This window comes from Mus pahari, chromosome 10 (assembly GCF_900095145.1).
Source record: "Mus pahari chromosome 10, PAHARI_EIJ_v1.1, whole genome shotgun sequence".
Taxonomy (NCBI): Eukaryota; Metazoa; Chordata; class Mammalia; order Rodentia; family Muridae; genus Mus; species Mus pahari.
Window position 1 is genome coordinate 17,671,053 of NC_034599.1, and position 14,357 is coordinate 17,685,409.

Here is a 14,357-nt window from a genome sequence, read left to right on the forward strand (position 1 = left end):
AAAAAAAAAGAATGTATGTTTCATTTATTCTGACAAAAGATGGTAATACAAAAGTGTTCATGAGAACCTTTGGAGCACATGCAGTTCCATCTACAGACTCAATTGTGATCAGAGCTAACGAGAGAGGGAAAGCATTTCCAATGAATCTGACTCAGTCTGCTTCACTGACGTGACTCAAACCCTAGCTCCTCTTTACACCTCTGACAACAACTGCAAGCTGGTTTGCAGCATAATAGCATCACAGAAATCTTTAGGTACCAGAGAAAAGCCAATTCGATTTGCACAATCCTCTAAGCATTCCACACATACCCATCTCTGAGGCTTTGGGCTATTTCTTCACCTTCCATCCTTGCTCCATGAACTATTACAGTTCATGTTCCTCATGCCTTCTATCTTCAACCTCACTGGCCTTATCAAAGGCCACAGGGCTGCGTTTAAATGCAGCAATGCACAAACACAATAAATCAATTCACCATGACATGTTTGTACAATGGAATCCTATACAGGAGAGGAAAAGGAACAAACTAGGGCGACACGCCAGCCTAGACTGACCGCTCACCCACACTGACTCAATGGTCGATACACAGTACCGTTCGTGTAATAGTTAACAATGTGCAGTTATAGCACCACAACTACAATGCTAAGGAACACAAAGGCCCAGCACACTCTCACCACAGGCACCATCTCTGGTAGAAGAGAAAATCCTATGGGGAGTTTTAACTGAAGAGCTCACTTTTTTTTTTAATGCTTTCTTGAATCTCTTAAATGTTTTAGAATATATTTTAAATATAATAATTTTAGAGCTGGAGAGATGGCTCAGTGGTTAAGAGTGCTCACTGTCCTTTCAGAAGACCCAGACTCAGTTGCCAGAACCCACATGGTGGTCACAACCATCAGTACTCCAGCAGCAGGGGGATCCGATGCCCTCTATTGACCTCCATGGGCATCACGCACACATGTGGTACAGACATACACACAGGCAGTACACATATACATATAAAGTAAAAATAAATCTTGTACAAATTTTTCATACTTTTAATAACTACAATGTATTATTTAGTATCTATTAAAAGCATTATAGGCAAGTCTATTGCTTTAGAATGACATCAGAATGTCTCATCATAGACAAGTGCAGTTTAAAAAGCATTTGTTTTTGTTTGAATCAGACAAGCTCGTAGTCTGGGGATTTAGGCAAGCTTAGCAGGTGTACCAGACACAAGGCTTGGGCTCAGTCTCCAGCACTAGCTGGGTGGAGTAGGAGGGTAAGGGAGATGATTCATGGATGCATACATAATTACTACTATTTAGTGTTAGCTATAGGAGGGCACACAGCCAGAACATCAACAGTTATTTTTCATTCATTCATACATAAGGGAAGCTAAGGAATGGGGACAGGGGACATGCATTCATGAAGCACCACAGAAGCCCAGCAGGACTTTCCCCACTCACTTGAGTTGTGTCAATTACCTTTCGCCTCTCATCATCTGGGTAAGTCCAGTAAGAGATACAGTTGCCAGAGAGAACACACCATCTTCGGTGCCAGGCACCAAAGCCACTAACATCTTCAAATATGGTCTGGAAGTTAATGAAAACACTGATATTAGAATTCATCCACCCATCCATCCATCCACCCACCAATCTACCTCCCCCCCCCAGACAGGGTGTTTCCATGTAACATCCCTGGCTGTTCCTGTAGATCAGGCTGCCTGGTCTGGTCTTGAACTCCCAGAGACCCTCGAGCCTCTGCCTCCCAAACTCTGAGATTAAAGGTGTGCACCACCTGGCTGACATTGGAAACTTAAGAACAAGTTTCCATATGCTATATTTTTAAGTGAAAATATATTTGCACGATTTTATCTCATCTTTCAGTTCAGTAATAAAAGGTTGATTGTCTCTATCAAAAATGCATTAAAGAATTTCTAGATCAAGCTAGGCACGGTGCCACATGCCTTTAATTGGAAGGCAGGTGATCAAGGCCAGCCAGAGCTACATATAGAGTTCTAGAACGGCTAGAGCTAAGCAAGAGAGACTGTCTTATAAGCAAACATACTAGAGTAATGACAGAACTGAGAGAGCCAGTGCATACGCTTTGTAAAGTGATGGCAACATTTTTAGGCAGCTGCCATTTTTCACAATAAAATGTTGAAAGAAACCTACCACTTCTAGTTCAAGTTAAAAGAAGCAGGTTTAATCCTCTGCAGGATCGATCTGAGCATGCTCCTGCCTCCTTTCTCACTACCCCTGTGAAAGGGTTGTTCAACCCCCAAAGTGACAAGACCCACGTGTTGAGGAACCCTGCTTTAGGGAAACTGAAGAAAGGGCACCAAAGGTCAGGAGGCAGCACTCACAAGGAAACCTTTCTCCTCAACAGCTGAGCTCACTTGACAGCTGAGTTTTAAACAGATGTGACCTTCCAACGGAGACAAAAAAGGTACCTGCGAAGAAAAGCAGAACATTATTTGTAAAATCATTTTAAAGTGTGTTCCTGATACATAATGAACAGAGAATACTATATACCCTGAAAAAAAAAATCACATGCTAAAGCTTAAGTATAAAAGATCTACCAGTTCCTTAGCACCACCTAATTCTAAAGTGTACTCTTAGACACTTCTGAGTGCATTCACAGGAGCGTCTGGAGAGAACGACTGCTTATAGCCTACAGCAGCAACGCTCAGCAGTACATAACACACAAAGACTGCAAAGACAATCCTTAATCTAAATGAAACTGCAGGTCATCAAAACAATCAGAGGAGCATGGGATGAACGCCTTTCCCCATTTCAGGAATTAATTCAAAGCTTAAACAATCACAACAGCAAGACAGAAGCGTAAGGACAGACACAGGAAATGGAGCAGAGCTGAGAGCCAGGAAAGGGCTGGAGAAGTGGCAGTGGGTGAGGACATGTGTAGCATGCACAAGGCCCTGACCCAATCTGTAGGACTGAAAACCAAAAAAAGGCAGAGACCAAAAAAAAAAAACAACAAAACCCTAAATCCTGATACCCAATTATTGGTGGTTTTCTTGACAATTAATTTTTGAAAATCATGCCAAGACTACTCTAAAAAATAGAGCAGTCTTGAACAAATAGCATTGAGAAAACTGGAAATTCACATGCAAAGGAGTAAGGCTGGTGTCTTTGTTGTGCTTGCACTGCTGTGCTAGAACACCATGTCCAAAAGCATCTTAGAGAGGAAAGGACATACTTCATCTTACATTTTCAGGGACAGTCCATTACAGAGGAAAGTCAGGGCAGGAACTGAAGCAGAAGCCATGAAGGAGTGCTGCTTACTAGCTTGCTCCCTATGATTTTCACAGCCCTGTCTTGTACACCCCAGGATCATCTGCTTAGTAGTGCCGCTGCCCACAGTAAGCTAGGCCTTCCCACATCAAAGAAGATGCCCACAAGCCAATCTGGAAGTATTTTCTCAATTAAAGATCCCTAATCTCAAATAACTCTAGCTTATGTCAAGTTGGCAGAAAAGCTAAGCAGGACAAGCTAAACTTCACCCTCACACCAAACATAAAGTTAACCCAGGATAGATAATGACTTAAATGAGAACTAATATTATAGAAATATCTTTAGAAGAAAACACAGAAGTAAAATTTCATAATTATAATTTAGCAATGAATTGTCAGATATGATATAAAAATCACAAATAACATGAGAGTAAGATAGGCTTCATCAAAATTAAAATCCGTTTAGAACAGGGACTCCTCAAAAATTAGCAACAAACTACAGAGACCCACAGCTGATCAAAATGCAGAGACTAAATGACTGCTGAGTGAAGGAGGGGTAATGAGGTAACAGTTGGAGGAAGAGGGGATGACAATGGGATGTGCTGACTCAGGGGTAATGATGTGGAATGTGCTGACTCAGGGCTAAGACATGGCCATTGCATTTCTGCCCTCACAGTAGCTGTGGTTAGCTGTACAGAACCTGTGTGAGATTAGGCCTGTCAACATTCTGTCATGAAAGGGGAAGGTGCTCATAGGGCCCCACCCATCCCCCAGGATTAATAGGCAGATAAACAATCGAAGAGTAAAGAAAAGACATTTTCTTCAGTGGTGTAGCCACAAAGGTTCTTACATCTCTGTTATAAATGTAATCAAAATATTTATGCATGTATAAAAAATATATGCATGCATAAAAAGAAGGAAACAAAATGCAGTCATACGTATATTAATATGTTAAAAACAATTATAACAATTACAGCCAACAGCAGTGGACAAGTTTAACCCAAGCAGTGGGAAGTGGAAATGGTTAAGATCATCCTCAGATACAGAGTAAGTTCAAGGCCAAGCTGGGTACAGGAGGCTTTGTACCTCAAAAAACCAAACCAAACAAACAAAAAAGAAAAAAGCCAGGGCCACTAAGATGATTCAGTGGGTAAGAGTGCTTGAGACCCGAGAGACAACCTGAGGTTGATCCCCAGTGCCCACACTGTCCGACTTACATAAAAGTACTATTATGACCTGCACAAGCACAGACACAAAGTAAATAAATGCAATTTAGGGAAAAAAAAAAAAAAGACTCCCAGGACACTATAATCACATGAGCATGAGACAAAGGAATTGGTTCTTAAAGTTGTATTTGCACTACAGAGATGGCTCAGTGGTTACGAGCTCTGACTCCCCTTCCAGAAGTCCCGAGTTTAATTCCTAGCAACTACATAGTGGCTCACAACCATCTGTAATGGGATCTGATGCCCTCTTCTGGTGTGTCTGAAGACAGCTACAGTGTACTCACATACATAAAATACTTTTTTTTTTTTTTTTTAAATTAAATGATCAAATAAATTTGTAGTGCTAGAAAAGCCAAAGAGCTTAACAGCAAAAGAGCCAAAACTGAACTCACAAGAGAAATTAAACTCACAAGGCAGATGGTTGTGGTGGCTCAAACTCAATCGTAAAGCCACTTCAAGCCACTGCACAGCTCCTAGGATGGTTATGTCTTAAAAAGAGAACAGGGAAATGGAACCTCATGGCATTATCTGTAGGAATATCCAGTGTTCTGGGTTCTGTGAAAATTGTTTGGTGGCTCTTTATAAGGATAAGCCAAATTATCCATATGACTCAGTTACGTTCCTGGAGATAAGCTCAAAAGAGCACACACAGGCACTCATACATCGCATGTGCATATATCCACAGAAGCAAGCCAAGATGTCAGAAGTCACTCAAATGTTGTCAAAGAGCTTCACCCACTTTTGGAGACAGAGACAGCACTGTACAATGTCACGAATGGGTAAGAGCTGCCAGATGATTCATGTCAGAACTTCTGTTCTTGTTGAGTGAGTTTTACCTTAGTGGGTCATTGTTTACTTACTAAGCTGTGTGTGTATCTGTGTGGAGGGTTGCTTTTCCTTTTTTTTTTCCTTTTCATTTTTTGGAGACAAGGCCTTAGTACATAGCACCCAGGCTGACCTTAAACTCAAGAGATGGATCTGCAGCTTTCTTAAGTTCTCAAGTTAAAGATGTGAACCACGATCCCCAGCTGTTCATTTTAGAAGCAATGAACTCCTAATATACATAGCATGACCAGTCAGTCTCAAACATTCTTATGGCCTCTTATGTCCTCCTGTGTCAATCTCCAGGGAAATGTGGGTACTTTCTATAGCTGTAGAGTAGCTTTTGTGTACATACTTTTCATAAGAAAAACAAGTTTGTTTTAAAGGGAAGAAATTAAACACATAAGAAATATTCTTAACAAGTTACAATGACTCAGTTTATGGTATTTGATACTTACAACTGTGCTGTGCAATAAGTAGAGAACATACTTTGAGTTCTTATCTTTCCCAGGCTAACGAGATGGGTCTCTTGTTACTGGGCAGCACTGCCTACCACAGCTCCATCAGCCACAAATAGGCAGCTGTTACTTTTCAGTATTTCATGCCCTTAGCAGGTTTTTACTGATTAAAAGATTCAGCAAAGTCCACGAGCTATCCTATCTATTACTTTCCTAAACAACAGCATTTATGTTACATGAGTCTGTCCAACACAGGCCAATATAAGTGTCCTGGCTATATTTATGGGAGGGATAAGCCATGTTCAATAGCTTTTGGTATCTGAAGTGAATTTCCAATTTATAATGAGATGATCAGAATATGAACTCATTTCAAGTTAAGAAGCATCTATTTACAACACACACAAACACACTACTAAAAGAGGGATTCAGAGCCAATTAACTCAAAATTTCCCCATGACTCTCTGGCTGGTGGAGGCAAAGGCTAATGGCTGACAATAAGCGCACTGCCTCCTCAAAGGGGATTTCAGAAAATTTATCTCACAAATTAACATACACATATTTCCTGGTTTTAGGACATTTCTTTTTTATAAACTCTGACACACACACACACACACACACACACACACACACACACACACAGAGGCTATCTTCTCTGGATAGGCAAAGCTTTAAATAACCCCATGTTTCCCTTGGCAAATTCCTGTTCCTAACTTTCCTTGAAGAGAGGAAAGGTAAGGCTTTATGGACCTACATGGCACTAACAATACTTCCCTTAAATACTCTATTTGTATCCCAGGAGAACAAGGGATGTGACAATAATCACCTGTAGATCATATACTCATTTTAAAGATTGTCTGAAACACACCTAACACAGAGCTCAGTTCTTATGCCGTTTTATTTACTAGGGGCAGATTTCTAAAACTCTGGAGTCCAGGAGTCAGTCAGCCTGACAGAAGACAGAAACAGGACTAGAGGTGCCAGTGCAGCAGTGCTGAGCTCCAGCTGGGACGCTGTTTAACCTCTGAAGAAGGGGTGCGTTTGCCTGTATGGAAACCGTGTCCCTTTACTCACAAGATAGTGACTGCTCTCCACCATGGCTGATATACTAATCAGGGACAGATACATTCCCAAAAAACTATTCCCAAATTCTGTCTACTAACTTTATTTCACTGAGTTTGAAAGATTTGTACAATTAAGTGCCCAGGATTCTATTTCTAATTTAGAGATTACAAACTTACAAAAGGGGCTGGAGAGATGGCTCACTGGTTAAAAGCACTGACTGCTCTTCTGAAGGCCCTGAGTTTAAATCCCAGCACCCACATGGTGGCTCACAATCATCTGTAATGAGATCGGATGCCCTCTTCTGGGATGTCTGAAAACAGCTACAGTGTACTCACATTAAACAAACAAATAAATAAATCTTTAGAAAAAAACCTTATAAAAGGCCTCATTTCTTTAAAAACAAAAAAACAACAACAAAACTGGGTAAACTTAACAAAAACAAACAAAACAAAACAAACTTAACTTCTGTTTGCAGCAGACTGAGACCATTATGGCAGACTACAACAACCAAAACAGAGCTGTGGAGTCCTGCCCCAGGCGATTCCTCTATACCCCACCTCCCTGGCCTGCAGTTGAGGAAGAGGGAGCAGGAGGGCCGAGAGTCAGAGGGTCAGCGAGCATGGCTAAGGTGTGTCTCCGAGGGATGTCAGAGGCCAGGAATTTGAAAGAGGGCAAGAATGGGTGTTTGGAAGGGTTTGAAGGGAGAAAAGAGAGGGGAGAAATTACATAATTATAATTTCAAAATTAAAGAAAAAAGATGGGGCTGTAGCAATGGTTCAATGGTTAAGAGCACTGGCTGCTCTTCCAAAGGTCCTGAGTTCAATTCCCAGCAACCACATGGTGGCTCACAACCATCTGTAATGGAATCTGATGCCCTCTTCTGGTGTGCCTGAAGACAGCTACAGTGTACTCACATACATAAAATAAATAAATCTTAAAAAAAAAAAAAAAAAGACATTAAACAAATGTTTCCTGGTGTTTGGGCTAAAATAATGTGAAGATATCCAAGTGCTTTGAAAGCACTACGTGGCTCGCACTAAGCTCCAGGAAGATCTCGGCCTCTGCTAGGGACCACTTTCCCCTGTGCACGGTGCAGGGGGCTGTCTTGCCTGTCAGGTAAGTGGCATCCTGCCTGCCAGGCTTCCCTACCAGCATGTCAAGAGCAAATGCTAGCTGCAAACAGGCTGGAGACCAGAAGGCCCAGCTCAGTCTCAAGGTATCTGAAACAAAAGCTGAACCCAAACAACCCAAAGGGAGCTTCAAATTTTAAACACTCTGGAGCTGAGAGGAATGCCACAAGCCTGAGGCCAGCCTGTGCTACACTGCTACGCAGTGAGTTCAAAAGCAGTTCAGGTTAGATTGTCAATATAAACCCAACAATCTTGCTGGGTGCGTGAGCCCAGGCCTTTAATCTCAGCACTCAGGAGTCAGAGGAAGATGGAGCTGTGTTTGAGGCCAGCCTTGTTTACTAAGCAAACAAAAACAAAAAACCCACAAAATAAAAACCAAACAAACAAGTCTTTAAAACAAAGCAGAGAGTGACTGAGAAGGTAGGAAGGGAAGGCTCAGCACACCCCCAGCACGTTTCTGCTTTCAGAGGGAAAGGTGCCAAGGTCTGACAGCTGCAAGCCCCACCTAGCCCCACCCAGCCCCACCCAAGGCTGAGGAGAAGTCCTCACTGAACTGAAGCTTGCTTGGTTGCTCTCGCCTGGAGACCAAGAAGGCCTTGTGCAAAGCATACATCACTGAAAAAAAGGAGAACAAGGTGGATATCTAATTGACGCCCACCGGAATACAAGACAGAGCCAGGATTTACGATATGACCTGATGGCCCAATCTGTAAGTGAACGATCCCTGAAGAATGAAGATTAAATATTCTGCAAGTTTTCTGATGAACTTTGATAACATCTTCATAGTTTATTCTTAAAGCAAGAAAAAGACTGACAGTGAGGTGTAATTTACCCACATTTGTGTGAGACTAGAAGTAAATGAGCTAACAGCTCAATGAAAAGGAAAGAGAAAAATGGGAAGAGAGAGGGCCTTTCGGGTATGTAACAACCATGAGCACAGGCTGCACCTAAGACATAGACCTGAAGCAGATGGACTCTGAGGAAGAGGAAGGCACAGGAGACAGAGCCCCGAAACCCAGCCGTGGGGGAGGCAGGGGTGGTGTCCTAGTCCAGGGTCTCCAGTGCTCAGGAGGCTGAGGCAGAGGATCGAAACACATTTGTGGTCAGCTTGGACTACACAAGAGACCTCAAAAAAGAAAGTCAAGTCTATAACAATAGAGATCAGAGATAAATGGAACAGTTCACCAGGAAGTTTAATATATACTGCAAAAACTGACAAAATCAGTGAGGGGCACTCTACCGTGCATGAGTCCCTCAGTTTGAATCTCAAGACCCCATACACAACACATACTCTCTATCTCAGGAAAAAAAAAATTNAAAAAAAAAAAATCTAAAACTGAAACTACATTGTTCCTACCAATTAAGTTTAGGAGTTGATATTTTCTTGCAAATTAAAGCATGGTAACTATCTAGCATGGAAATATTTATATAAGATCTGCAGGGCAAGACCAGGGCAGTCAGGGCTACACACCAAATCCCTGATATGAAAAACAAAAGACACCGGGTGTGGTGGCACACACCTTTGATCCCAGCACTTGGGAGGCAGAGGCCAGCCTGGTCTACAGAATGAGTTCCAGGACAGCCAGGGCTATGCAGAGAAACCCTGTCTTGAAGAAGAAAAAAAAAAGAAAAGAAAAAAAGAAAAACAAAAACAAGAAACCAATTTCAAACCCTGTCAAATCTTCCTTACTAACACACAGGATAAAAGGCCCCTGACCTAATCTGTTCTGCCTGGGTCTTTCTAAGGCATCTGACTTCACTGATTATTATTAAGAGATATCCAGGATGAATGAACAATGTATGTCATCACAGCCTGGCACAGGTGAGCATAAAAAGGCAGAGATGATTACACCGACAAAAAGGCATAAATTGAATTTCTTTACAGATAAGAATGCCTAATTGGTCAGGTGTCTTAGCTTATGTTATGGCTTAGATTCCAGCACTTGGGAGGCAGAGGCAGGTGGATCACTATGAGTTGAAGACAAGCTCAAGGCAAACAGTGTCGACCAAGAAATCCCAGGCAGCCAGAGCTACACAGTACAAACTGTCTAAGGAGAAAGAGCTCCCAGTCACTCTGGCTCTAACGTCAAAGTCCTCTAAGTCTATACTTGTTTTATTTCATTACTGTTTTCCCAAAAAAATATTTACCGTTTCCTAAAGAAAACCTCTCTCCACATACCTCAGTGGTTCTTTCAAGCCAGTCGAGCTCTTCCCACTACAGTATAAAGCTGGATGTCGCACTGGCATAAAGAGCGTAAAGTCTGCAACTGATTGGGGCTCATGATTTAGGCTCCAGGATTCAGCTTTTAATTTAGGTATCAGCTCATTTAACATGGAAACCTCCTACTTGTGGTTCTAGGGCATCTAACTCCCTCCTTCTGGCCTCTGCAGGAACCAGGTACATACATGGTGCATATACATACACACAGCCAAAATACTCATACCCATAAGAACAATCTTAAAACATCATACCAATAGCTCTTTTAGTATCAGAAGTCAAATATGGAACAATTTTAGTCTTAAACATAGTTATTAATTTCCTATTCTAATTAGTACTGATAAAAAAAATAAATATGAGGGCTGGAGAGATGGCTCAGTGGTTAAGAGTACTGACTGCTCTTCCAGAGGACCTGAGTTCAATTCCCAGCACCCACATAGTGGCTCACAACCATCTATCATGGGATCTGATGCCCTCTCCATGTACTTACATACATTAAACAAACAAACAATCAAATAAATAAATATGAAAGTGAATATAGATTTTTAAAAATTATAAAAGGTGGTCTGGGAATGCAGCTCAGTTGGTAGAGTCCTTGTCTACCACGCACGAAACCCTGAATCTGATCCCATCCATAGTCCAGTCACGAAGACCAATGGCTGTGAAGGTAAAGAGAAGGTAAAGAAGGTAAAGAGAACCAAGTTGAAGGTCACCTTTGGTTACATAGTAAAGTTTGAAGACAGCCAAGAATAAATGAAACCATCTTAAAAAAAAGAAAAACCATAAAATAGAAGAAAATATACAGAGAAAAATCCAAAGCAATGAAAAATTATCAAGAAATTAAAAAAGAAAACTTTTGAAGAATTGTGAAAGTAGAGAAAGATACCCATACCCAAGAGCCAAAAGAATAGCTTTTTTGCCTCATATGTAACATATATTTTGTTAATTATTCAAGTATACCAAAAATATACAAGAGTGTTTAGTGGAACAAATGCACATGGACTAGAAATCAATGGTTGGTTAGTTACTGTTTTTTTTTTAAATAATTTAAAAAAAATTTATTCAATTTAATTTATTCATTAGAACATATACTTAATCAGCAGCATTAGTATAATGATGATTAAGAAATAACACAGGCAGAAAATGATTTCTTAAGCATATTAATTTTAAGTAAAGAAAATAAAGCAACCTTTTCCTGGAACAAATAGCCCAGTAGCTCCTGCTCTCTTACATCAAAATTTATCTAAAATAAACAAAAAAAAAAAGGAAAAAAGAAAGAAAAAAGACCCAGAATCACTCAGTGTGCTAAGACTAGTTGAATTACTAAATAAGTTACAATTTTAGGTTTTAGCATGTTAAAATAATACATTATACATTATTTTGTGTTAATGGTAGTCAAAAATTTAAATATAGTCAGCAGTTTTGTCTATCAACCAAAATAAAAAGAATTTTTTTTATAGTTTAAAGATACGCTGGCTTGTATTGATCTAATATTTCCTATGAGAAAAAGTAAGATCCTAGAGAGATGAAATGACTTTGCTCAAAATTCAGAAGTAAATTGCTAGCTTACAGCCTGAGCCTGCACAAGCACTGTGTTTGCCCACCTTCCAGTGTAGCAGAGGAAGAAACAGATAAGAAAGAATAGAAACCAAGCCTCAGCCTCACCTCTGTTCTGACTGCAGAATTCTCTGATATGATACAAAACTCCAAAGGCTGTAAGCTCTACCCATATGTGGAAGATGTTTTACAAGTTAGTACAAATGCCAGCAGTGATTTCTAGAGATGGAGAAGAGAAACAGGAAGAGGGAAGGAATGGGGGTGGGGTGGGGGGACTAAAGGTCAAGCCAAGTACTAAGATACAATCAAGCTAGGCTTGATAACTAAGTTATCATATTGGTATTCTCAGCAATTTACAGGTAGACCAGGAGGTCGGGAGTTCTAGGTCAGCCTCAGCTATACATTAATAACACTGAGGGTCTGGGCTATGAGACCTCAACTCAAAAAAGAATAAGAGAGCTGGGCGTGGTGGCGCACGCCTTTAATCCCAGCACTCAGGAGGCAGAGGTAGAGGCAGGCGGATTTCTGAGTTCGAGGCCAGCCTGGTCTACAAAGTGAGTTCCAGGACAGACAGGGCTACACAGAGAAACCCTGTCTCAAAAAACCAAAAACCAAAAACCAAAAAAGAAACAAACAAACAAAAACCAAAAAACCACCACCACCACCACCACCACCAACAACAACAACAACAACAAAAAACCAAAACACACACACACAAAAAAAAACCCAAGAAAAAACAGGAAAAAACCCACAATTCGTTAAAAGGAATAAATTTAGTATTCACATCACAGTGGGAGGATTATAGTTCATAAAAAACTATTATACATTTTAGGAAAAACTAAGACAGGTTCTTTTAGTTGTAAAATGTTAAGAAGTAGACAGGAAGTCTAATTATCCTGACTGAATTAGTTCACACTGTATGTGAAAATATGCAAATTACTATATGCCAATACAAATTTACAAATTTTTAAATTAAGATGCAAAAACCTGTATTTAAAAAAACAATATTATGTATGAGGAGTCAAACCAAGGCTATTGACCTCCAGTTCTCTCATACCTTACCATGGTCTCATTAGCTATTTAAACACTTACTTATTTCACACTTATGGCAAAAAAAAACCCCACTCCATAGCGATAAAATAGAGATCTTAAGTTTGAAGCATTAAATTTGGGAAGGAACACGGGAAAGAATTTCTAAAAAGATGTTGTTAGTACATGCCTACAATCCCAGTACTAAGAGGCTGAGGCAGGAGGAACAAGACAGTTTCAGGCTAGTCTTAATGACACAGACAAGACCCTGGCCTATAAAATAGAAAAGTCCAAATCTATAACATATTGAATTGTTTTAAAATATAAAGAGCATCTAACTGTAAGACATAACACTTAACTGGCACAGAAAGCAATATAAACCTGAAGATCTAACTAGCTATAGTATTAAAATATGAAACACTCCGAACATTATCACTCACATGTACCTGTATATGAACAATTCAAAGAATGTTTATCTCAGCCAAAGGTTTTAAACAATTGAAAGTACTCTGGAATGTCTATAGGCTAATGGTTTTCAGTGCAACACAATCGTAAGGACAGCTGAGTTACCTTGTCCAAAGCAAACTTAGTGTCTCCCACAGAAGATAAGGAGAGTGTGTGAGATCCAACTAGGGTAAAGTTGCTGGTGCGCACAGCACTGAGACCTCCGGGACTGGCCATAACTGTGGAGAAAACAGGGAGTGACCTTTAGTTCAGATTGGCTTTTCTAAGTGTGCTAGTTCAAATGGGAATGGCCTCTCAGGCTTGTAGAGCTGAATGGTCAGTCCTCAGTTGATAAACCATTGAGGAAGATCAGGAGGTGTGTGTGGCCTGCTGGCGGAGACATGGCCTCACTGGAGATGTGTCTCTAGGCCTGGAGTTTGAAGTTTCAAAAGACCATGCTAAGCCAGTCTCAGTTTTCCCCTCCCCCCTGTATGCTGCCTGTGGATCAGAGTGTAAAGTGCTCTGGTACTGCCTGTCTGGTCCCTGCTGTGACAGTCATGGACTCACCCTCTGAAACTGTAAGCAAGTCTCTAAGTAAACACTTCCTCTTTTTTTTTTTTTTTTAAAGATTTATTTATTATATGTAATTACACTGTAGCTGACTTCAGACACTCCAGAAGGGGGTGTCAGATCTTGTTACAGATGGTTGTGAGCCACCATGTGGTTGCTGGGATTTGAACTCCGGACCTTCAGAAGACCAGTACCCACTGAGCCATCTCACCAGCCCAACACTTCCTCTTCTAAGAGCTGCTTTGGTCTCTTCGCAGCAACAGAATAGTGGCTAAGACACTAAGTAATACCTCTCACCCTCCACATGAATGAAGTCAAACTGCCACAGAGACTCTGCCCCCAGTGTCTTTTATTTCTTCTCATTCTTTCTCATTTGCTTCTGTTTTTTGAGACAGGGATACACCCCTTCAGCCAGGCAGGCCTAGAACTCACCATACCCCAGAACAGCCTTGAAAGAACAGCAGTCCACTTGCTTCAGCCTTTCTTCCTTTCTTCTTCTTCTTTTTTTTTTTTTTTTTGCTTTTTGAGATAGGGTTTCTCTGTATGGCCCTGGCTGTCCTGGAGCTCACTTTGTAGACCAGGCTGGCCTCGAACTCAGAAACCCA

General features: G+C 40.8%; 1 protein-coding gene across 2 annotated transcripts in view; it reads right to left on the reverse strand.

The window, feature by feature from the left end:
• Anln (anillin actin binding protein) overlaps positions 1 to 14,357 on the reverse strand; it is a 58,226-nt gene that overhangs the window by 5,445 nt on the left and 38,424 nt on the right. The window contains exons 17-20 of one of the 2 annotated variants that reach the window (XM_029543746.1): positions 13,309 to 13,421; positions 11,342 to 11,395; positions 2,349 to 2,435; positions 1,468 to 1,575 (exon numbers count right to left, since the gene is read on the reverse strand). In XM_029543746.1, the coding sequence (XP_029399606.1) occupies positions 1,468 to 1,575; positions 2,349 to 2,435; positions 11,342 to 11,395; positions 13,309 to 13,421 (362 nt within the window). The remainder of the gene's footprint in view (positions 1 to 1,467; positions 1,576 to 2,348; positions 2,436 to 11,341; positions 11,396 to 13,308; positions 13,422 to 14,357) is intronic. The other variant, XM_021206514.2, reaches the window with a different exon arrangement.